This window comes from Astatotilapia calliptera, chromosome 3 (assembly GCF_900246225.1).
Source record: "Astatotilapia calliptera chromosome 3, fAstCal1.2, whole genome shotgun sequence".
In the NCBI taxonomy this organism is placed as follows: domain Eukaryota; kingdom Metazoa; phylum Chordata; class Actinopteri; order Cichliformes; family Cichlidae; genus Astatotilapia; species Astatotilapia calliptera.
The window spans coordinates 36198255-36224066 of record NC_039304.1 but is presented as its reverse complement, the minus strand read 5'-3'; the positions used below and the strand labels follow the sequence as shown (position 1 = coordinate 36224066).

The 25812-nt window shown below is 41.0% G+C and overlaps 1 protein-coding gene across 1 annotated transcript; it reads left to right on the top strand.

Annotated features, from left to right (window-relative positions):
• Positions 1-2468: 2468 nt before the first annotated feature.
• On the top strand, positions 2469-23847 carry LOC113019416 (FERM domain-containing protein 7). Its single transcript, XM_026163137.1, has 12 exons — positions 2469-2785; positions 15167-15271; positions 15350-15392; positions 15520-15598; positions 15683-15780; positions 17244-17358; positions 17724-17871; positions 18268-18363; positions 19132-19295; positions 19808-19876; positions 20104-20179; positions 20490-23847. The coding sequence occupies exons 1-12, from the start codon at positions 2657-2659 to the stop codon at positions 21723-21725; spliced, it is 2358 nt and encodes a 785-aa protein (XP_026018922.1). The 5' UTR covers positions 2469-2656; the 3' UTR covers positions 21726-23847.
• The last annotated feature ends 1965 nt before the right edge of the window (positions 23848-25812 follow it).

The window sequence follows — 25812 nt, the reverse complement described above, 5'->3', positions numbered from 1 at the left end:
GTAAAGAAAATCAACAGCCTATTTATGCAAGATTATTCATAATTTTATGGGGGTTTTATTGGTTGGGTCTGATTATTGGGGGGTTCATAACCTCCCCGGAAATTACGCCCCTGGAAGATGGGCTGAAAGATGAGGAGGCTAAAACAGCTCTGTCACATCTTAAAGACGCTCAAAAAAAAAAAGAGTTACAAAAGCTGCCTCAACATCGACCCCTGCTGGACAGAAAAGGATGTGACGGCCTAAAACATCTGGTGATCACAGCGGAAGAAAATGATCACAGCAAACAGTACAACAGATAAAGACCTTTATGTTGCTTTAATTCTCTCTTCTTCTTCTTTTTTTACCTTTACATCACATGTAATTAAATATAACACATTTAGTTTTTTAATCTGCTGTTGTCCTGAGTAATCACTATGTGGCTCTGTTTATATCTGTGCAAGATAAATGAAACAATCATAATTATCATATTCTATATTTTCAGATTTGCTACATTGTTTTCTTATAATTAATTTGTTAAAGTTGCTAACCTCTAAATAGCTTTTTAACATTATAATCTGCTCATTATTCTCTTGACTGAACCACTGATTTACTTTGTGAGGTGTAAAAAAATAGTGAAAAAATGTCAGCTCAGTCAGTCAACACATGTGACACCTGCACTTGTTTTTGGTCATTTTTCATGTTTATTTCTTTAAGTAATTGAAAGCTCAAAAATATTTAGTGTGCATAATGTTAAACTATTAAGTAACTTGTAGCTGAAGTTTTCAAATCAACATATTGGAATAAAATCTGATCAAATATTTAACTTACCTCACAAATATGCTAAAATTAAAATGCAACAATAGTACCCGAAAATGAAAAAATAATGAAGCGGAAATGTGAAAAAGCTTCAAATGTACTCAGGTAAATTTGTAATTTTCATCATTTTAGTGTAAGTGTGTGAGCGTGTGCATCTATGACGGTAGGAGATGAAAGAAAGGAAGCCAAGTGAGGATGTGTCTTGACCAACATTTCATATGTGTGCCATCTCTCTCTCTCTCTCTCTCTCTCTCTCTCACACACACACACACACACACACACACACACACACACGCGCGCGCGCGCGCGCGCACAAAGTGCTCAGTCCATGCTGGAGGCGACTGAAGGCATTGCACTACTAGCCTACTTTTGGACAGGTCAGTCCTCTAAAAGCGTCCAGCCACCGTGAAATTCATATTATTCCCGTGAAGCACACACACACACACACACACACACACAGCACGCACACACACACACACACACACACGCATGCAGACACACACACCATATATTGTCTCTTTATATACTGAACATGCCTACATATTTTACTAAAAATGTGTTTTACAAGCATAAAATTTAAATATGTCCATAAAAATTTACTTTGGTAAATGTACTACTGATAGCTGTTGGTAGATGTACAATAAGCCATAAAAACACGACAGCACCTACTTTAACAGACTCATAAAGACATCTTAAAATTAATTTTATATTGAAACATTTTTCTTATTATATTCACACATTTTGGCCTTTTTTTAAATCCAGTACATATTCACGTATGTGTATATGTATAGTGAATTATTATCTTTGATTCAGCTAACTACAGCATAAAAATGACAGTTGTAGTGTAGTGCATAGGTAGTAATGATGAACATGGATACATTCCTTAATATAAAAGAAAGATGAACGAAACAATTTCTGGTGCCTTTTTAGTCACATCAATACAGGATTTCTAACAGGTCTAAGAATTAATCCTTGGAGACCACAGAAAACCTCTGCTATGAGTAAAGAGTAAGTATCCGTTAAGTATTCAAATTGCCCCCTGTGTGCTCATATAATGATCTGTTGTACTGTTATAAAGTATTAGATCATTATTACGCATGCATTGATGCTTACTGCAAGTAGAGCTGTACTCTTTTGATGTGGCTGATGTGGAGCTAATTTATAAACTATTTTGTATTAAAACGTAAAAAAAAAAAAAAAAAAACAGTGAGAACTCCTCATCAGTAACACAGTGACAGTGTCCCGTTGAGTCCCAGTAACTTGTTAAAAAGTATCAAATCACCACATTTCGTGCAAATGATGATATTTTTAGTCTAAATAATCGACTTTTAAGATCACAGTGTTAGAAGTCACTCTAAGCACTTTTTTAAAGGTGAATGCAGTGAAATGCGAGTAAAGTTTGTTTATTAGGCGATTTTTAAAGACAAAGCCCCGTGAGTGTAAAATAAATAAGAAATTGTCACAATAGCCAATAAAAAGACACAATAGATGAGAAGGTGGGAGCTGTATTACTCCTCTAAAGTACAAGTACATGAAAGTGTGTTTAAGCGCAGTAATATTTATGTGCAGTGAGTTTAATCCAGTGATTTCTCAGTGAACGAGAAGCTGGATGAGGTCTGGCTGTCTGGAGACAACGTCAGCGTGCCATTGCGCATCCGGAGAGCGCGCGCTCCAGCGGTAGGAGCGAAGGGGAGGATGAACACGATCGTGGAGGTTTTGGTGTTGATGGTAATGGCGGGGAGCGCGTGAAGCCGTTTCTCGTGGGATTAACTCTCGTGGACATGGATTTAATGGACGATCGTAGTTGTTTTAGTTGTTACTTCTCCTGAGAGACGCAGACAAACAGAAAGGAGCGGGAGAGATGGGGGACCGACAGCGGCGGACCGGGAGACTCGAGAACCTCACTACCAAGTCCCGGGTCTCCAAGGAGACCAAGCTCCGGTTGCGCGTGGTCTTCCTGGATGACAGCGAGCGCACGTTCGAAGTGGAGGTAAGCCCTTCACAGGGGGCAGTGAAAACATTCATATTTACTTTTCTGAGTGGATCCACATACAGCATGTGTCTCTCTTCAAAACAATATTATAAATGATCAAATGTGTCGAATATGCGTTTTAAATCTGTCTGGATATTTTCCCCGTTTTGATAAAGCTTTCTGTCACTTTGTTTGCAACTTTCTTCCCCTCCTTCCTGAAAAAAGAAAGAAATCAAAGAGGGGGAATCCACCACGGGCTCTGTTCAGACTGGATTCTTCTCCAACATTTACGCTTTAATATAATATTGAGGATTATTATCTGGGAGTACCTGGTCATGCACTTCTCTGGTCTGACAGGGTTTAATCTGCTGTTTAATATAAGTTAAACCTGCTTTATAGACACTATTTTAGGTTTTTATAGCGTGCTTTATGCAGCAGAGAGTGTGTACTTGTACTAAAGTATTTATTTAGTTAGACTGCAAAACAGAAACTGACCATTTAAGCATAAATGTGCATCACATTTATGCTTACGAGTGTTCCTTATTCTTAGGCACCAACGTCCGACACAAACCCCGTGTCTCTGATTATCTCTGTTGAACAATCAAAAACAGAAGAAGAGCGCTGCAAGTTATATTTAAATAAATAGCAGATCTGTGGTCAGTATACTGTAGCTATACTACCATATTCCCATGTACTTATTTTTTCAGGTGGGTTTCAATCAGTGGCAAAACTGCAATCAAAGATACAAAAGCACAAGATTGCTGCACTCAATAATCAATTAATTTATCTATTACAGATAACTACAGACTGTATAAAAAGATGGAAAGAGTTTCAGGTCTGTCAATCTGGTCTTTCGGTGATGATGTATGAACCCTGCTTCCGGGTCCAAACTACTCTGAGTTTATTAAGGCTGTTGTGTTTTTAACATGTTTTAATGCTTTGCATCTTGTTCTATTTAATCTGAACAAGCACCTTTAAAAAGTCAGTGATAACTGTGAGACTCTCTCTGTGATTATTGCCACTATTCATTTTAGAGCTCGGTTTTTAAAACCTTACAATGTAACTACAGCCCAGCCCATGCAGCAGTATATGAATGTCTAACCTCGTATTGTGGATGGATTATCTCAGTTGTTCTCCTGACTGAAGTTTGGTCCGTTTACATGCAATTACATTTGCCCCCGGCAGCTTTCACAGCTTTTGTGACATAAAAGAAATGATGGATTATATGATATGGAGAACACACAGGAGATAAATGTGTGTTATGTCCTTTCCTGCTTGCACTTACATAACACCGTTTTACCTTAGTGGCTCACAAAGAGAACTACAATGTGAGTTGCTTGCCTACTAACATTAGCAACTTGAGTTTTAGTGTCATATCCAAGTGCAGTTTAGCACAAGTGAGGAGAACAATCAAAACCTCTCCCACCTGAGTTACTGCCACTCTTGACTCTCTCTCTGTGTTAGTTTGTCCAGTAAAATAGGGAAAAAGATGAAATAGGGAAACAAACTCTCAAGCTTTCTGACAACACTGGTACAGCTGTAACAGTTGATTGTTTGTCTTGCAGGTGCTGTTTAGCGACAGAAAAGTGTTTGTGAAGGCAGGTTTGTGTAGATTTATGCATTGCTAGGACTGCTCTCCCCCCTAAAAACTGAAATTAATGCATTAACGAGGCTCAAACCCCAGTTTCTTCATTAGAAATGGTGTGTTTGAACCACCTCCTGTCTAAACTTTCATTCTTTAAAAATGGAAAAGCTCCAAAATGTCTTTTCAGAAACTCTTACGTGGGCTGTTTCACATGGTAGGCACAAATGAGAGAAATTGTCTTTAAATATTAGTATTAGTCATCACAGTGACTAATACTGCCATTACTAATACAGTTTAATTTTCACTCAGCATTAAATATACTGATGCAGTCTTCAGTAACATAATGACAGGCAGAAGTCAGTTAAAAAATACCCTGTAACCTGATTTTAAAAAAAAAGTTTCATTACAGTTGTAGGTGCTTCAGGATTGCTGAACAGCATCCTACAGGAGTGCTTCCAAATCCGCTGTTTAGCGTCAGATTCTCCCAGTGTCCCTCCGTGATCGTCTCAGCAACAGCGTGATACGTAGTCAATATCACCAGCAGCCCTCAATGGAAGAGTGGATTAGGAAGTGACTGCAATGATTTGGCCACATCTGCCGCATCACCTTTTGATGCAGCAGCACCCCGCCCACTGGAGAATCAAGCATGGCTCGCCTAAGAAGACTTGGATCAAGCAAATTGAAGACGATTTTAAACAATGACGCCTAACCCTTGAGCAAGCAAATGTGAAGGCAAGAGACCACAAGGCCTGGGAATGCATCATTGACCAAAATGGAAACCCTACGGCACCCACAGCGATGTATTGGCTTCGTGGACAACCACCAGCTAGGGACAAAAGAAGAAGAAGAAAGATAGCCTGTACTGTTTGCATTCATACTTGTGCATTGATGTTCCTGATCTGCCATCAGGACTGCCTGAGCTGTTCATGTTGGACTTGGAGCTGATAAATGTTGAATGACAGCTGATTTTACTGTCACAGCAAACAGAAGACTTCAGAATCACCCCTGGCCAATAAGCGTGTTATTAGAGCTACGGAAACCAGAAAAATGGCACATGTCAACATTGTCAGAGAACTAGCTATTGGATTAGCGATGTTGGCGAGCTACTTTAAAGTTACCATGATATAGATTTCAATATCATATCTATGCTGTGGGTGTGCTGGAAGTTGATAGGTACCTACCTAGAAATGTTACTATATGTCAAATCGGCGCACTTTGATAGGTCTTTTAAGTGCTCCTGTTTACTCCTATGCATTTCTGGTTATTCTTGAACTCATTTTTCTCTTTTTTTAGAAGAGAGAAACTTCACTGCCAGCATGTGTTTTCGCAGTGAAATAGCCGTACAGCAGAGAAACGCCATCCTGAGGGATAAAAGCAGGCCACAGCATCAGGCTCTTACATATGCAGATGCATATACATATATGCAATGCAGTATCATCACTGTGCTAGCATGTTTCCAATGTTAGCATGTCAACAATTCCAGTTAGAGACACATATAGCCATTTGGGGTTGCATCAGGAAGTGGATCTTTCATGAAACGCTGCCTGATCTATCTGACATTATCAAGTGATACCAAGCAGAAATATCACAGTTGTTAACATCTGCATTGCTAAAAGTTATTGGAAAAAGTTTTGTGGTTGTATGTACAGTGTGTCTCTGAACACCTCCTAAAACCTGAATGTTGTTACCAGCTTCATAAGTCATGTGGCTGTAAGCACATCCACCACAAAGTAATGACAGAGAATTAAACTTAGATGGAAAATTCAATTTAATTTTATTTAACCTCCTAGGACCTGTCGTCCACATATGTGGACATCACATTTTGGGTTATTTAGACTAAAATACTCAATTTTGCTCTACAAGGGCCTGATATCCACTTACGAGGACATTATACTGCTACTGTTCTATCAAAATATGAAATGAATATCCTCATATGTGGCTCTTATTTTTCTTAAAAAAAAATAAGGTAAAAAATAAAATAAAATCTGGTAATTCTTTGTTTTTACATTCATCAGGCCCCAATCAGCCCAAATATCAAAGAGAAATTAAAAATGCGTGTCGTGGAAGAGTTCGGGTCTTAGGAGGTTAAAATCACAACAACAGTCACTTCTTGGTGACTTAATTAAGTCTGTCAAAAGAAAGATTTATTTTATTTTTTTAATGGGCCAAACAGCTGCAGATGTTTACCAGCTGTGTGAGGTGTAAACACTCTGCTGTCTATGAACAGCCATGTGCTGCTCTACTATCCAGGTCAGAAAAAGCAGACCAACGGGCCTCTTTTTCAACATGGTAACGTCGCCTGCAAGGCAGTATTGCAATCTAAAAAGAATCTGTGTGTGAGTGTGTGTGAGTGTGTGTGCATGGCTTGCAGTATTGTGCTAGCAAAGGAGCTCCATTTTTCCATGCCCATGCTTTCTTCCCTGTCAGTTTCCCAGCGGCCTCCGGGACATTAGCAGAGTCTGTACAAGAGGAAAGAGAGCTGAAGGAAAAGGCATGGATGGACAGAATAGGGAAAAAATAAAATGTGATAAATTTAGTAAACACCCTGATCAGGCATAACATCACAACCACCTGCCTAATATTGTGTCGGTCCCCCTCTGTACTGCTGTGGGGTCTTTACCTTATGATATAAAGAACCTAGAGGTGACTGTAGTTGGGAATTAGTGTGATATGAATAAAATTTAATTTAGCTTAATTTTGCTGCCAAAACATCCCTGACTCACTGAGGCATGGACTTCACTAGACCCTTGAAGGCATGCTGTGCTATCTGGCATCAAGATGTTAGCAACAGATCCTTTAAGTCCTGTAAGCTGTGAGGTAGGGCCTCCGTGAAACGGACTTGTTTGTCTAGCACATCCCACAGATGCTTGCTTAAGATATGGGCAACTTCAAGGCCAAGTCAACACCTCAGACTCATTGTTGTGGTCCTCAAACCATTCCTGAACCATTTCTGTGCAGTCCCAAAAGATTTATTCTATTCATCTGTACGTAGCATTTTCAGTGGGAGAAACGTTTCGTCACTCATCCAAGTGACTTCTTCAGTCTCAGCTGACTGCAGGTTTCCCCAATCTTATAAACAGTACATTTGCATAATGACTGAAACCAGCCCACTGAAGGAACAATGGGCTGGGAGGTCAGTTCCTTGATCATTAATATGCAAATTCTCTTGAGCATTGATCAACACCACTGATCAAGGCTCATTGATCAAAGATCACTGATGAATTGCGATGAGTACCATTCACAGAGAGTTTGGGAATGGCTGCAATCACAGCATTGTAAGATGGTGAAAGATGTACCCTTAGGCCCCCTCCTCGATTCAGAGATGGTCTTTCCCTTTTCAAGTAAATGGCCTCATTGACTCCGCGCTCATACCAGCGTTCCTCCCTGTCCAGGATGTGTACATCCTCATCCTTGAAAGAGTGTCCACTTGCCTATAGGTGTAAATAGACTGCAGAGTCCTGGCCTGACGAGGTAGCTCTTCTGTGTTGTGCCATCCGCTTCGCCAGAGGTTGTTTGGTTTCCCCGATGTATAAATCCTGGCAATCCTCCTGGCACTTAACAGCGTACACTATGTTACTCTGTTTGTGTTGGGGGACCCGATCCTTGGGCCGGACCAGTTTTTGGCGCAGCGTGTTTTGGGGTTTGAAAGCCACAGAGACCCGGTGTTTAGAAAAAAATGTGTCTCGACTGCGCCGATACTCCTGACACATATGGGATCACTGCAGGTTTTCGCTTGGGCAGCGGTTGTCTTTCTCTCCTGGATCAGCTGGAGCTTTCTTTAGGTGCCTTTCCAGCTTTGACAAAAGTCTAGCTGGGATAACCACATTTACTCAGGGCCTTCTTGATGTGATGCTCTTCTGCTTCTGTGGCCGTTGTGTCAGTGGGGATGGTGTTCGCTCTGTGTTGTAGCGTCCTGATGACACCCAGTTTATGCTCCAGTGGATGATGAGAGTCAAACCTTAGATACTGATCCGTATGTGTAGGTTTACGGTACACGTCAGCTTTTAGATATCCCCTATTACTGATGGAAATCTCACAGTCTAAGAAGGCTAACCTGCCACTTTTCATATCCTCCCTGGTGAAGTTGATGTGTTGGTCCACCGAATTAATGTGATCTGTGAATTGTGGTCCATCCTCAGATTTGATTTTCACCCAGGTGTCATCCACATATCTGAACCAATGGCTTGGTGGTGTTCCATGGTAGGATAACAAAGCCCTCTTTTCCACTTCTTCCATGTACAAATTGGCCACGATGGGTGAAACTGGGGAGCCCATGGCACACCCATGTTTCTGCCTGTAGAACTGACCCTTGTGAAGTAGGTTGAATGAAGACACAGTTCCAAAAGCAAACACACTTGGTTGATGCTGAGAGTGGTCCTGTTGCTGAGGTTCGGTCATCCGGTAATCGCTTACGAACTACCTCCAATGCTTCCGTGACTGGGATGCAAGTGAAGAGAGATGTAATGTTGTACGAGACCATGGTTTCATCTGCCTCCATAATGACATCTCTCACCTTCTCAACAAAATCCAGGGTGTTCTGGATGTGGTGTTCAGAGCTGCCTACCAGCGGGTTGAGGATCAAAGCCAGAAACTTGGAGATGTTATAGGTTGCTGGAATTTATTCTGTTTCAACAGGAAGAACTGAATATGTTACTCATCATAGCTTAATGGTACAGAAATACACAATAGTGTTTGTCTGCTACAGTCTGCTTAACAATTATGGCAGCACCTTGTGGATGTTTAGCAAAGATTGTGGTAGCTAATCCGTAAAATGTTAGACATGTTCTGTCATGCTGAATTTTTCCCCGATGTGCATGGTTCAGTCACTCAGGTCATGTTTTCTTAACCTTCAGATTAGTTTATCAAAGCTGTGACACCAAGACTGAGGTGAGTCCGCTGATTAAAACAGAGAACTGTGACGCGTCACTGGACCATGACAGCAATTTCTATGTTTGGTTTATGAACAACTTGTGAATAAAGCTTACACGCTTGAGTTTCCTCTGGAGTCTCTGGTTTCAGTCCAAAGCTTTTAAGGTTAACCGGTTTGGGTCAATGACTGAGTTTTAATTTGTATTATTTTTGCTACATCTGGCAACTTTGTGCCCTCTGGTGCATGAAATACTGATCCCTGGTGGATTTTCTGTGAACTGCATGTGTCCAATTCACAAAAGTAAAATAAATAAAATGATGTGAAAGAATAATAAGAAATAGAAATAAACAGCAATAATGCAAGAACTATATATCAGGGTAGAATTAAGTCCAAATATAAAGTACAATTAGATGTACATAGTCATACTAAGGTAGGACATACAGATTGTACAGGTGTTATTATATAAAACTGTATTATAATGTGTACATCACAGTTCAATAATCAGGCAGTGATTCAGTAGCCTGATGGCCTGTACAACCGCACATGTTGAAAAATAATACTTAACCAATATGTTGAAATTTAAACTTGTCCGTACGTGATGAGCTGGACATGTTCAGTGTTACTGCTACCTCGCAATGTGTCATGACACCTATGACAAAGGTAACTCTGTGCCTGTCTTTGAGATTTGACAAAACTGCGTTTGTTCCTCTGGAACCAGCTTGAACGAGCTAACACTCCACTGCTGTATGCAATGAAGGCCCTTCACTAGTCAAACAAACACGTGTAAGCTTGTGCAGATATCATTAATGAAACTGTTTTGCTGTTTTCTGCTTTGAATTCACATCCAAAGTTGCACATCGCTCACTTTTTCCTCTGTTCTGCTCTGCTGGAAACTAACTGCTCTGCTGATCTGTGGGCGGCTGTTTGCTTCCAGTAATTATCAGTTAGGCCTCTTCTTCTCTCTATAATCAGTTACAGCTGCCATGTCCTTCGTCATCCTCCCTCTCCCCTAATAACCTTTCTCCTTCCCTCATGACAAGTTAATGAGGGACGTCCAGTGACCCCCCCAACAGGGCACTAAACACCAGCTATAAGACGGTGAAGGCTAAAAAAAAAGCAAAAACGTGTCACTGCAGTAAGTGAACACCGCACAAACACCAGAGACAGGTTCAGGGCTCCATGTGGGCACACACTACTACTTTGATTTAATCCTGAATTAAATTTAAGACACAGGGTCTTCAAAATAGATAAACAATAAGGCAGTACTTTTACATGTTTGTAGTGTCCTTTGTATTTTTGTCTAATGTGGTTAAAGTGACCCATTCTTCTGATCTGACTCCACATTTCTATTCTTGGACTCTACTAGAAAAGCTTTGCATGATCCAGAGTTCAAAATAATCATGACGATGTGGGAGATGCACCTGACTTTACATTTTCCAGTGTGGCTTGACGCCCCAACCTCGCTTTAACTGGACTTTCTTCTGATTGGCTGCCCCTTAAATACAAAATACTTAAATAACAAGTGATTAAAATAGTAAAATATCTGGTTATATAAGATTGTGACAAGATTGAATAAATATCAGTTTTTAGAAAATAACAAAAGGGGGGGGGGGGAATAGAGGAAATATAACTGTTAGTTTAAAGGACAGAAATGGAGGTAAAAACAGGACATATCAAAAATAATCACCCAGTTTCAAAGTGATTTAATTTCTGGCTGGAGTCACAAACTTCATATGGATGTAGGGGGTCACACCAATTAGGTTGGTGTGCAAACAAAAGTAGTAGCAGAAACTCTTAAACATTGTAATTTAACAACAAACATTAAAGGAAAGATGCACAGCTTATATACACTGCGTTCCAAATTATTATGCAAATTGTGTTTAAGTGTCATAAAGAGTAAATAAGTTGTTTTTCAATTAAACTCATGGATGGAATTGTGTCTCAGGGCTCTTTGTATCACTGAAATCAATCTCGGACACCTGTGATCATTTGTTTGCCAGGTGAGCCCAATTAAAGGAAAAACTACTAAAGAAGGATGTTCCACATTATGAAGCAGACCACCATTTTCAAGCAATATAGGAAGGGAAAATGATTACTCTGCTGCTGAAAAGAGTGAAATAGTTGAATGGCTTGGACATGTAATGAAAACCTTAGATATTTCACGAAAATTTAAGCGTGATCACCATAATGTTAAGAGATTTGTGGCTGAGTCAGAGCACAGATGGGTTCATGCAAATAAAGGCACAATGAGGAAGGTTTCTGCCAGACAAATACATCAGATTAAGAGAGCAGCTGCTAAAAGGCCATTACAAAGCAGCAAACACATATTTGAAGCTGCTGGTGCCTCTGGAGCCCTGTGAACATCAAGGTGTAGGATCCTCCAGAGACTTGCAGTTGTGCATGAACCTTCTATTCGGCCACCCCTAACCAATGCTCACAAGCAGAAATGGCTGCAGTGGGCCCAGAACTACATGAAGACTAATTTTCAAACAGTCTTGGCCACTGACGAGTGCAGTGCAACCCTGGATGGTCCAGATGGATGCAGTGGTGGATGCAGTGGTGGATGGCTGGTGGACGGCCACCATGTCCCAACAGGGCTGCGTTGTCAGCAAGGAGGTGGTGGAGTCATGTTTTGAGACAGAATCACGGGGAGAGAGCTGATCGGCCTCTTTAGGGTCCCTGAAGGTGTGAAAATGACCTCTGCAAAGTATGTGGAGTTTCTGACTGACCACCTTCTTCCATGGTAGAAAGAGAAGAACTGTGCCTTCTGCAACATAACCATCTTCATGCTAGTCAATGCACCATCTCATGCTACAAGGAACACCTCTGCATCAAATCAAATCAAATCACTTTTATTGTCACATCACATGTGCAGGCACACTGGCACAGCACATGCGAGTGAAATTCTTGTGTGCGAGCCCCACAAGCAACAGAGATGTGCAAACACAACAACACAAACGGGCAAAATACAAGAATGGCCAACCTGAAACTAATAAATATATGTACAATATATAATAGTGTATGCATTTCTGGATGTGTATACTAAATATTTTCCTACGTGTGTGTGTGTGTGTGTGTGTGTGTGTGTGTGTATACACATTTTTACAAATTAAATAGTAAAAAAATAAAATAAAACAATAATAATAATAATAATAATAAAATATATAAAATATACAGAGTTGAATATGTGCAAAACAAGTGGCATTTATATACAGTGTGGAGTGCATAATGTTGAAGTTCCAGTAGTGAAGCTGAGGTGTCTATGACGTGTTCAGCAGTCTGATGGCCTGATGGAAAAAGCTGTCTCTCAGTCTGCTGGTACGGGACCGGATGCTGCAGAACCTCCTTCCTGATGGAAGCAGTCTGAACAGTTTATGGCTGGGGTGACTGGAGTCCTTGATGATCCTCCCCGCTTTCCTCAGGCACCGCTTCCTGTAGATGTCTTGGAGGGAGGGAAGCTCACCTCCAATTATCCGTTCAGAGCACCGCACTACTCGCTGGAGAGCTTTGCAGTTGTAGGCGGTGCTGTTGCCATACCAGGTGGTGATGCATCCAGTGAGGATGCTCTCAATGGCACAGTGATAGAAGGTCCTGAGGATGCGGGGGCTCATGCCGAATCTTTTCAGTCTCCTGAGAAAGAAGAGGCGCTGCTGCGCCTTCTTCACTGTTTTGTTTGTGTGTACTGACCACGTAAGATCCTCAGCCAGATGTACGCCAAGGAACCGGAAGCTGCTCACTCTCTCCACAGCAGCGCCGTTGATGGTGATGGGGGTGTGTACTTCTCTGCACCTCCGGAAGTCCACTATCAACTCCTTTGTCTTTGCGACGTTGAGGGTGAGATGGTTGTCTTGACACCAGTGGGTCAGGGCGCTGACCTCCTCCCTGTAAGCCGTCTCATCACTGTTGGTGATAAGACCCACCACTGTAGTGTCGTCCGCAAACTTCACAATGATGTTGGAGCTGTTAGTGGCTGTGCAGTCGTAGGTGTAGAGTGAGTACAGGAGAGGGCTCAGTACACACCCCTGTGGAGCACCAGTGTTCAGTGTGATGGGGGATGAGGTGATGCTGCCCAGTCTGACCACCTGGCGTCTGTCAGACAGGAAGCTAAGGATCCAGCTGCAGAGGGAGCTGCTCAGTCCTAGATCCTGCAGTTTCCTGTCCAGCTTCGAGGGAACGATGGTATTGAATGCTGAGCTGTAATCTACAAACAGCATTCTCACATACGTGTCTCTCTTCTCCAGGTGTGACAGGGCAGTGTGTAGTGTCAGGGCTATGGCATCATCAGTGGACCTGTTGTGGCGGTATGCAAACTGTAGAGGGTCCAGTGAGTCGGGTCATTGGCTGCTATCGGCGTAAAAGGAGAGGAACTCATGTTGTGGTCCCCATCCTGACTTCAATCCTACTGAGAACCTTTGGAGCATCCTCAAGCAAAAAACTATAAGGGTGGGAGGCAGTTCACATCCAAACAGCAGCTCAGGGAGGCTATTCTGACATCCTGCAAAGACATTCAAGTAGAAACTTTCCAAAAACTTACAAGTTCCATGGATGCAAGAATTGTAAAACTGCTATCAAATAAGGGGTCCTATGTTAATATGTAACTTGATCTGTTAAGATGTTTTTGATTGAAATAGCTTTTGATTTCAGTGAAATTGATCTACTAATGCTGCAAATTCAACAAATGACTATTTTGAATTCTCTACAACCTATAAAATCTTTTGAAGCTCTGTGTGCGTAATAATTTGGAATAGTGCATTTTAAGTTTTTTATTTTTGAAGAACATACTGTTTTCATTGGGAGTTTTGTTCAGCAACATTTGAATTATATTCTGTTGGTCGATGACTCGAAAATGATGCCGACTGTCATTTGAATCGACTATTTCGGAAAAACAGAGAAAAATATAATTTGCATAATAATTTGGAATGCAGTGTATATATCTGTTATAATCAGTTCATTATTTCCCTTCAAATGGAGCCACGTTTGTAAGGGAAATACATTTGTGAGTTGAGCAGCAGAGTTGAGTATGCGGGTTTTGTCCATGAAAAACAAGCCAGACCTTCTCTGCCAAGGCCAAACAATTTATTCTTGAGTCTTGTTTGGTTTAATTTAATGGATTGGATAATTGAAGTCTGAAGAAACAAGACATAGCAACAGTTTACAGTCTATTCATTGAACAAATGGACCTCAGTACCATGTGGAAGAACCATACACAGCCTGGTATCTCCTCCTCATGCTGGTCACCAGCTCGTTCACACACTGCTGTGGGATGGCATCCCATTCATCAACCAGCATTTGTCACAAATCAGCCTGTATAGTTGTGCTTTTGGCATTGGCAGAGAAGACCCCTTAGGTTTATATATCTATACATATCTGCCAGCAAACTGAGTTTCCAATCACCCAGAAAGTCACTGGAATCCAGAGTCAGGGACATTAGTTGAAATACACCATTTTTACAGATTTGTAACCATGACGGCAAAAGAAATGTGTGAGACTTCATGTGAAAGGCAACACCTTCTAATATTTGAAAATGTGCCTAATTAACAAACTAGTGAAAAAAACAAACAAACCTAATCTTAACCTTTCGCCTGACGTGTTCACCATTAGAAGGTTAAGTAAGACGAGCAATGAAGGTCTCAGTTTCCATGGATACAGTTCAAAATTTTCTGCCGTTGTCCTCTGTCATGCCTCAACTTTTTCTGTCTGTTGTCTTTTAATCATTTAATGTCCCCTATGCATATCTTCCACAGATTAATTAAATATGAAAGAAAAAAAATGGCCATGATTATGCAAACTCTCATTAAGCAAAGTATTAGTGGATAAAGTAACTGAGCTGTAGCACATTTTTCTGGGCTCCCAGGAGCACTCCCGGACTTTAGTTTTAAGAACGTCTCAATTAAAAAGTCCTATTATCCTTCTCACTTTAATTCTCTCCCACTCTTTCTTCCAGCAAAAGGTTTTAGGTGGCGACTTCTACAACAAAGTGTGCGGTCATCTGAAACTGCTGGAGAAGGAGTACTTTGGCCTGGAGTTCAGACACCACAGTGGCAATTATGTAAGAAATGCTGGATCACACAGATACGCACAGATCAGTGCGGGAGGTTTTTAATGTCTTAACAAGTTTCTGTTGCAGGTTTGGTTGGAGCTGCTGAAACCTTTGGTCAAACAGATCAAATGTAAGTCATATCTGTCCTAAGATTAGTGCTCTGACTTCATATTTCCTCCAAATATTTCCAGATCTCAGCGTCTCCGTTGGCACCATTGTCCTACGTCTATAATCTCTTTTCTTTTCCCCTCTGTCAGACACCAATGATTTATTCTTCAGGTTTATAGTCAAATTTTTTCCACCAGATCCTGGACAACTCAAAAGAGGCCTCACCAGGTAAAGTCTGAGCATAGATGAGCTATGTGTGATATATGTTAAATGCCACAGTAGGTGTACTCATACTGTTTTGTGTGTGCACAGGTATCTTTTTGCCTTACAGATCAAGCAGGACTTGTCTAATGGCAGTCTGACCTGTAATGACAACAGTGCCGCCCTGCTGGTCTCTCACATACTGCAGTGTAAGCATCAAAGTGCATCACACCTGCTGTAATTTTTTTTTTTTTTTTTTTTTTTTGCGGAAGATTCAGAAAAGTATGGAGCCCCGCAAGGGACATGGCAGAAAAAAAATTACGATGAAGTTTTGCGAGATCTCGCAAAACAAACTCGGGATCTCGCAAAACTTTTGCGAGATGTCGCAAAACTTTTAAGATATTTCGAGTTGTGAATGTAGCTATGTAAACGTCAAATATCTGCTCGGTTTACAAGACATCACATATTTGCAAAAGTGCTCCGACGTTTTTGGAGATCTGACACCCACCATCTCGAAGCTAATGGGAGGTCGAGACCTACTACAGCCGGGAGGAACACCGCTCTCCCGGCACATTGTGCCTCGACCTCCCGGTCGGCTTCGAGCTGGCGGCCACCAAAGAATGCGGCTAAAACTTTTGTGAGATCCTGAGTTTGTTTTGCGAGATCTCGCAAAAGTCCGTCTTAATTTTTTTTTCTCCCATGTCCCTTGCGGGGCTCCGTAGAAAAGTACTGGAAACGTTCCTCAGACATTTTGGTCCATATTGACATGATAGCATTACACAGACGCAGGTGCTCATCCCAGAGGTGCTCAGATTCAGATGTGGTGATTGTGCAGCGCGTTTGAGTACAGTGAACTCATTGTCGTGTTCAAAAAAACAGTTTGAGATGATCTGAGCTTTGTGACATGGTGTGTTATCCTGCTGGAAGCAGCCATCAGAGGATAGGCATAGGCAATGGCATTTAAACAATGTTCAACTGTTTAAATGTGTATTTTAAGAAAGTATCCTCTTACAATTACACCGGCAGTTTCTTGGCCTTCACTGACAACAGTGGCACCTGGTTTGGTCTTCTGCGGCTATAGCCCATCTGCTTCAAGGTTCAGCATGTTGTGCATTCAGAGATGCTCTTCTGCATACCTTCATATCATGTTATTTGATTTACTGCTGCCTTCCTATCAGCTCAAAGCAGTCTGGCCCTTCTCCTGTAATCTCTGGAATCAACAAAGTATTTTCACCTACAGAGCTGCTGCTCGTGGGATATTTTATCTTTATTGGGACATTTTCTGTAAAGCCTAGTGATGGTTGTGAGGGAAATTCCCAGTAGATTAACAGTCTCTGAAATGCTCAGATGAGCCCATGTGGTACCAACAACTGTGCCACACTAAAATTTGAACTTTGGTAGGAAATCTATATGTTTACATGGCTACATGCATTTTTCTGCATGTGTACCTAATAAAGGGTCCGGGGAGTACATAGTCATTATATACATTATGTTTTTGAAAATGTGTTTCATATACTGCATTTACTTAGTCAAAGATTTCCCTCTAGAGCAACGACCCACTCAGATTCTCTCCTTCCCAAATGGCCCAAAAATGGTGACTATACTGCAATTAAATATTTAAAACGCAGAGAAACTAAATATGTGTTTGCATGCATTTGCATTTGTGCTACAGCAGAGATAGGGGACTATGATGAGGAGCTGGACTGCCAGCATTTGGAGATGAAGCACTATGTTCCCAACCAGGAATATCTGGACCACAAAATCATCAAGTTTCACAAGAAACACAGGTATGAAGTGAAGCAGAAGACACTGGTGCTCTGTAGTATGCGGACAGTTTTGTCAAACTAGTGTTAATTTTGACCAGAGAGAAAGGGCAAAGTATTAACTGGATGTAGGACTGCGCCTCTTTCCCCCATCCCACCCATAGATTCTTTTAAAAAGACGATAGATTTGAAAATATGATGGTTTCCAACCAAAATGCCACTTTTGAAACATGCATTTGACGTGTTGTTTGAGTCTAACTAGGAGAAATTTTGTTGGAAAAGCAGAAGTGACTGCTGGGTCAAATTGGCAGCAAAACAACAGCAATGCATCCAACTCTCCATAAATCAGAGGCTGGATTGTAATTGTGATTCTTTGTTTCTGTCCATAGAGGACTCTCTCCAGCAAACTCCGACATCCAGCTGCTGGAGGTGGCGAGGAAGCTGGACATGTATGGAATCAGGCCTTACCCTGCCTATGATGGGGAGGGAATGAGGATCAATCTGGCTGTCACACACTCTGGAGTGCTAGTCTTTCAGGTGTGTCCACTTCCACATAAAAGGACAAATATTTTTATTTTTTTCCATCAGAAAAATTTCCTCTTCTTCTAAGCTAGGAGTTGCTGTTTTAGCATAAAAAAGTTGGTTTGTGAAGTTACAACACAATAAATTTAATGGATCTAATAAACTAACAATCATTCATTGTATGCGAGATAAAACAAGATATGCGAGATGTGTAGAGATAAAACCTGAGGACGTCGGTGATCCTTTTTAGTTTTTACAGTACCAATAAAAGTTTACAATTTCCATGTGCATTTCTCAAAAATCAACTAACAGGTTTAGGAGAGGAACACTGTTTGAGGCTAAATATGTGTGCAGATGCTACACTACACATTACATATAATCTCTCATTATTTTTTTCTTGTGTTTTTCCAGGGAAACACAAAAATCAACACATTCAGCTGGGCAAAGATCCGCAAGCTAAGCTTCAAACGCAAGCATTTCCTCATCAAACTACATGATAAAGTTGGGGTGAGAAACTGGTCCAGTTTGGGCCACACGGTTTTGCTTTTTGTCCTATGAAGATTTATCTTTGAGGGGTGTACCCTGCCTCCCACCCTAAGACAGCTGGGATTGGCTCCAGCTCCCCCGCAACCCTGAAAAAGGAAAAGGGGAAGCAGATGGATGGGGTTTTTTTTTTGGCCATTATTCAATAGTTGAGCTGTTAAGAGTAGAAAAGAAAGGGTGGTGGTGGTGTGGGGTAGACATGTAGAAATGAGCCATGGGCCAGACTCGATCCTGGACATCTGCATTTCAGCCATATGGCATGTGGTCACCTGCTCTACCAGTTAGCTAAACTGGCACACCTACCATTAGTATTTAGTATGGAATAATGAGTGAGTTTATGTCTCACTCCCCTGTGAGTGAACAGGGGACTCTTGTGATGGATGCATGAAAAATGGGCAGGTCCAAATATTTAAGAGATCTTTGGAAGGAACAAAACATTCTGGCCAAAAGAGTAAGGCTTTTGTGGAGATCTCCTGGCCAGTAGTTCTAAGTACTTGTGAACAGCATGCAAATAGGCAATGTAAAGATCAAATCCGATCCATAGCAGCTACCAAGTTACTAATGTAAAGGTTCTACAGCTAGAGCACTGGTGCCAGTTCCCACAGAGCACCCTATGGGGGCTTTTAAGTTCTCCGGTAGAAGACTTTTTGGGACTTGAAGTGCAGAGAGCATGCTATACAGAGGCGGTTGTAAATATTTGACTCATCATCGTCTTATTTCATGTCCATCCAGCCCTCGTGTAAGGATACACTAGAGTTGGCCATGGCCAGCCGTGATGTGTGTAAATCATTCTGGAAGATGTGTGTGGAGTACCATGCTTTCTTCAGGCTGGCTGAGGAACCAAAGGCCATACACAAAACTCTGCTGTCATGTAAAGGCTCCAGCTTCAGATACAGGTAAAATGCAGACAAGTGCACATAATGCTATAATCTGAAGGTGCATTCAGGCTTTTGTATAATACATATATATATATTAATCATCTTTTGCCCAAAATCAAAGTCATTTACTTCCAGTGTCTACTATGCATGAATTGTTCTCCAACCATTTAGTGGTACATCATCTGGATTTAAGCTTGTACACAAATATTTTGACTCACAAAACTTTGTACTTACCTACTCTTGTAGTGTTTGAATAAACCATCCTGAGCTTTCCAGCTTATCCAAAGGACAGATCATGTCGTGGTGATCAGTCTGTCCACAACTCACAAGAATCCCTACTGATAGTATTGGTTAGAATTGAACCAAACTGTGCTCAAAGTCATTTGCTGATTTATAAGCAAAAACCTGAGAAATATGATGGACTGTGAGCGTTTTTTTATTACCCTTTTCTTCTGATGAATATTCAGACTCTTTGTTTTCAGTCAGGTGTGGTAGTGTGTCCATCTGATGTTAGTAATGTTGTTTGGCAGTGGTCGGACCCAGAAGCAGCTGCTGGAGTGTCTGGGATCAGGGGAGAAGAAGCCTTCACACTTTGAAAAGTGAGAGAGAGATTTTATTGATGCTTCAATTTCCTTTTCATAAGCAAGAAACTTGCTTATGCATGTACTTCAAAAGCAAGGAGCTTTAAGTACTTGAAACGGCAACATATTTTATTAAGCCATCTTATGTAAAGGTCAAAGGATCTGGAACAGAGGAATATTTTGTGATCAATTTTTATAGTCTGTGTATAACATCCGTTATTTTATTCCTTTCTCTGTCTGTCCAGGATGTACAGTCAGACTGACTGTGACCCCAGACAATGTCGATCTTCTCCTGATCTCCTCACAGATGTCTCCAAACAGGTAATAAATATGACTGTTCAGTCTTTAAAACTATTACTTGACACACAAAGCATATTCATGTCTGACAAAATTAAAACAGCTACTGTTCTATTATCTGTTTTTAATGATTTTGTTTAATTAACTTGAAGAGCTATGGATTTTTCAAAATTTCATTACATGTTCTTGGGCCGTTTTTTCTTCTTTTTTACAGTTCTCTGATATTATCTAATACATACATACTCTGATATCATATGAGCGAATTAATTAATGGTAGCATAATCAAAATATTAGTAATAAAAACAACTCGAGTGTTCGTGCCTTTTCTTCTCAGGTGTACGAACATTCCCACCCATTCCCACGGTCAAGTCGTGCTCTGGCAATACACAGCCAGGATCAGCTGGACCCGCATCATCGAGACAATGATATTGAAATCAACGAAAGAGTGGCTAAACGCAGCCATTCATGTGTTGAGGTCAGCCAGAGGCCTCGCCTCCTCTCCCAAGTCACTCCTCTTTCTCCATCTGTCAACCAGACAACGCCGCCTTCACCCTCACTGAAGACGAGATCTGCTTCGATATCTGTAGTAGAGGACGCAAGGGGGGTACGAATCGGGACACAGCGCCAAGCCCAGCGGTTAGCTGGTGTCTATGGAAACCGATCTAGACGTCGACCCAACCCCCAGCCACATCCAGATGCAGGACAGCAGCTGGTCCTTCTCTACCCTAACAGCCCTGCCTACCAGTATCATCCTGTCCTCCCATCGTTCCCATTAGCTGGCTCCTCGCCACTCAACCGACATCCCTACTTGTCGGAATTTGTTACCGTTTCCTCACTGGAACGAATTCCACATACAAGACGGCGGGATTATGTGACAATGGATGGCATAACACGGCCATCTTTTTACCCAATGTGTCACGATTCGCCATCTAGTTCACCAATCAGGAGAAACCTCCGCTCCAGTGGTTCAGGTGGGCTGGGATTGGCCAGAATGTACCAACCAGGAAGCAATGGTGCAAGAATCAGGGGCGTTGGACATACAGAGGCGGGTCATTACAGCGATGACTCCAACTTCCTTCCTGGACTGCCTCGCCGTGTAGCCAGCCAACCTGATGTCAAATTAAACCTCTCGAGGAGCTCAAACACTGCCTTTAACCCTGCTTCTGAGTTTCGCCCTCTTGGTTACTACCCCCACCTGACGCGCCCCTCCAGACCCACCTACCTCCCACTAAACTCTTCCCCTCTGCCTGAACGCCCCAGTTCACTATGTATGATTGGCAGCACTGCGGGAAGCTACAGCGACTCAGACCCGGAGGTTTTCTATCCATACTACTGCCCTGCCCCTCAGGTAGGCAAGATGGTACGGTCCGCTGGACTAGCCAGGATGAGGTTTTCATCGGGGAGTCTCCAACTTGATGAGGAGGAAGAGGGGGAGGAGGAAGAGAAGGAGCATGCAACAGCAAAAGAAACTGCAAAGAAGGAGCCAGAGGGTGAAGAGGAGAAGAAAGAAAAGAGTGAAGGAGGAGCGGATACGAAAGGAGCGGCAAAGGTTACTGAAGTGACGCTGTAGAAAAGATTAAAACATTAAAGCGATTGATGATCACAGTCAAAACTGGAAGGATAATTTAAAATAGCACATCCTCTGCAGACTGTAGATAACACGATAAATGTATTAGATAAGAAGTGTGTCGTTTTGAGGTGCACTGGCAGATGAAATGTATTTTTTTGCCTTCTTCAAGTGAAAACCTCAGATTTTGAAAAGGGGCTACTGTTTTAGTGGCTATTTTATAGGTGCAAGCTTACAAAAACAAGTAAATAAATAACAATAATAATAATAATAATAATGATAATTAGTATTTTAGAAATTAAAGATGTTTGACAAATTAAAGCAGACAACAATTTAAATTTTTTGTTAAGGTGTTTGAGCCACTACAACATTAACTCTTCAAACATTCCTTTACCAGAGGGGTATGGGCACCATGTTTCTTAAATATTTTCCCTCATTTCATGTCTTGATGATGATCATCAAATGGAGACACATTGGTCTCCTGAAGATGTTAATTTTAGTTGCAATCTGGTGACTGTGAAGTTCATAGGCTACTCCTTAAGCCGTGTTAACTATAAGGTAGGCCCATATATAGGTGGAGGCACTGTCATCCTGAAATAGACCACTCACATCCCATACAACTGGTCAACCAGAACAACTTTCTATTGGTTTTCATTTTTCGTTCCCTCTAAGGCAGGGGTGGGCCAATAATTTTTCCAAGGGACTACATGAGAAACTGGGACTGCAGGGCTGCATCAATTAAGCTTACTGGTGTGGCCATCCAAAAAAGTCCCAGTTTCTAACGTGGCCCCTCGGAAAAAGGAAACCGCAAAATACCCCAAATGTCTTAATAGAGCCAACAGATGCTCTAAGGGCCGAGCATTCTAGGCTGTGCTTTTCTCTTAATGTCTTTATGTGTGTCTTTTATGCAGTCTCTCACTTATTGACAGTATGGTTAAGGATGGCTCACCCAAACGTATCACTTTTCCACATTTCTGCAGACCAGTGCCTATGTTGCTTTTTTGCTTTGTAACCCCTTTCATTGAAGCACTCTATAGCTATGTGCAGTACATGTGTGAAAAGCATACCTAGGTTGAAAAAAAAAATGGATGAAGCAACTGTGACGTTAGCTTTTCGGCCACTGTTACACTAGTTTTTGGAGCCAGAATTTACCATATCTGGACAAGTTATCAGTTGCTGGTAAAAAAAGGAGAGTGTTTGGTCACAACCCCCCTGAAATCTTGGTAGATAAAGAAAATCTGTATTCCCCAATTGACTGGGCAGTGGATGCCAAGTGAGAGCCGCTAAATGAATATGGTACTGCACTGAAAACCTCTTTTTGATTGATTTGCTCACTGGCAGATCACTACGGTGATCCAGTTTGCGTGGAAGACGGAGACTTGACTACAAACAATCACCTAGTGGTGGTGAAACTCTGAAAAGTGCATCTATTGGAAAGTGTTGATTTTATCATCTTTGACGTTGCTAACCACAGGCAGCAACCTCCACTGCCAGCTGATAAGGGAAAACATATTTTTTGCATACTAAATAGTTGTTGCCAAGGGAACAACAACCGATCTGTGTGTAACTGAGTTTTAAAGTACAAAGAATACGCCAAGAATCTGCATTCTTGGCATTACCTTTAATCGTCCATAATTGTCTATATTTCTATGTGATCGTCCTCACTGACTGTCCAAAGTAAAACATAAGCGACATGTGTATCAACAAAGACCCTTGTTGCTACATCCAAAAAACAAAACAAACAAAAAAAAAAACTCTAAGAGAGAATGAAATCCCTGTTGCCGTTTATATGCATTTATAGTTATATGCAAACACTAGCCATACCCTTACCAGTTAATCCAGCCTATCAAGCACTGGAATCTAACATTCACAGATTGTGTGGATTGGACTGAAATCATGTGGAGTCTGTTTTGATCCCACTGGACCAGCGAACTATTAGCAATGTGGTAGTTGTGCTGGCTTTAACCTTTCCCACAGACTAAAATGGTGGTCAATTTGATCCCGATCAGATCATCTGAATTTCAGGTTGTGTTATTTAATGTTGACATACTGCTGTATTTGGAGACATTATTTCAGACTAATGGCAATGGTTTAAAAACAGAGCAAAACAATAATAATAAATAATCAAACACCAATAAAAATAAATAATTTTTAATCTGTGTGAAAATGACTAAATTAATCTTGATGTCTGTTGGAAAAGGACCTTCTAGGACTTAAATATAAAGTCTTTGTGTGTGGGTATGATGCCTTCATAATGTTGGTGGAATCATTTTCTGGGTGATGTAGTTATATAATGTATTGTTACTTCTGTAGAAAAAAGTGAACTTTGGGTTTATATATATTACAGTCGCATTTTGTCATTAAAGGATTAAAAACAAGAAGACAATTGTGTTAAAATTAATAAAGTGCAAGATTGTAAAAAATATATAATAAAGGAACTCATAATCACTGAATAAAACCCAGTGAAAGCAGTTGAATCAAACTTAAATATTTATTCATAAAACTAAGTCCCGCTACAAAAAATGAGTACATTGCTGTAAAATCTTACATCTTTCACTTTACATCTACCCCTCAACAAGCATTGTATCCCTTATGATATATATAAAAAAAACGAAACAAATATACAGCGACTGAATTTTATATAGTGTCTTTGGTACAAACTATCAGTAACACCTTCAACTGCAGGTCCCTTCATGCCCTTGAAAAAACCTGCGCTACTTTCCAATGTTGTCTATTAAGGAAGATATCGTAAAACTTTCTGACACAATCTGAAACTTACCAAGTTTTCCAAAATGCTACATATAATGAAGCAGCCACTGGAAGACCTTTGTGTCATAACTACATGTCAACATGTATTCTTTAATAAAAAAAAAGAAAAAAAAAAAGATTCCTTCAATCTTACTGGGTGTGGGTTATCAAACGTAGTTACACTCACCAAATGGCAGCCATTTTCATCATTTTAACATCCTGTACCTCAGTCAAAAAGACTGGTCAGTGACTGCATGGTAACCTCCAGTTGCTAAGAATGAAGGCGTATCCTCCTAATCAGTTGGCAAGTGATAAACATGTTTGCATTGAGTGTGTTGCACTGAAAGACTCGTGACTTCTTCAGTCACTTGCAGCTTGCCATGTTTGCCAGCAGTCTGCATGGAAGATGGCGACTTATCTGCAAACACTAACCAAACACCGAGTGGTAGTGAAACTGGAAAAAATTTGTAATGGAAACAAAGGACATGTGCCTAATGAAATGTATTGGTTTCAGTGGTAAGGCAAAACTTACAAAGGAACGTTCTTTGTTTCCAGTTGGCACCACATTTTTCAAGGTTTCATTACCACTTGGTGTAGTTGATCAGTGTAGACAATTTTTGCATCTTCCGTACAAACTACAAACAACTGTGGCAATCTGCTAGCAACCAAAGCAATTGGTAGGAGGTTTGCATTGAAGCTAGCAAGTGCAAGAACACTCCAGCAACCACTTGCCAATCAATCGGGGACTACACATTTCTTTCCCCCCTCTACTAGGTCACCGATTGGTCTCTAAGCCTCTGTGATTAAAGCCTTAACTGCTGCTAATTAGAGAAGGGCAGTAACAACTATCTAGCTTACTGTTTAGCAAGCTACTAACTATTTGGCTAGCAAGACTAACATAACAAAATAAATCTGGACTAACAGTTGTGTGCTGCCAGTGGCTTTGTTACTAAAACTAACTAAACCAGCCTTATTCACATGGCAGCCATTTTCAGCATTTTAACTACTCATATCTTGCCAGCAACTTTGGGTAGCTACAATAACAGCTAGCCTACCAGTTAACAGGCAACTGGCTACCTAGCCAAGCTAGCCAGAGACTGGAGATAAGCTATTAAACTTGATGGGGAAATTTAAAAGTTTAGGAACATTTGGACATTAAAAAGTTCCATAAATTCACCACATTTGTACCATTTTAGAGTAGGAGGCTTTTCACCTTGAATATTCAAGAAAGTCGCTGTACAAAACAGTAAAATTGAAGGATCTACACTGCTTTAACAGAAACCACCTTGAATGAATTCTGGGATCAGGGAACTGTAACTGAAAGACATTACTGAAAAACAAA

Coding starts and splice junctions, on each gene's coding strand:
- LOC113019416 (XM_026163137.1), top strand. CDS start 2,657: ATGGGGGACCGACAGCGGCGGACCGGGAGACTCGAGAACCTCACTACC. Junction 15,272..15,349: donor GACACCACAGTGGCAATTAT/GTAAGAAATGCT, acceptor TTTCTGTTGCAG/GTTTGGTTGGAGCTGCTGAA. Junction 20,180..20,489: donor TCACAGATGTCTCCAAACAG/GTAATAAATATG, acceptor TTTTCTTCTCAG/GTGTACGAACATTCCCACCC.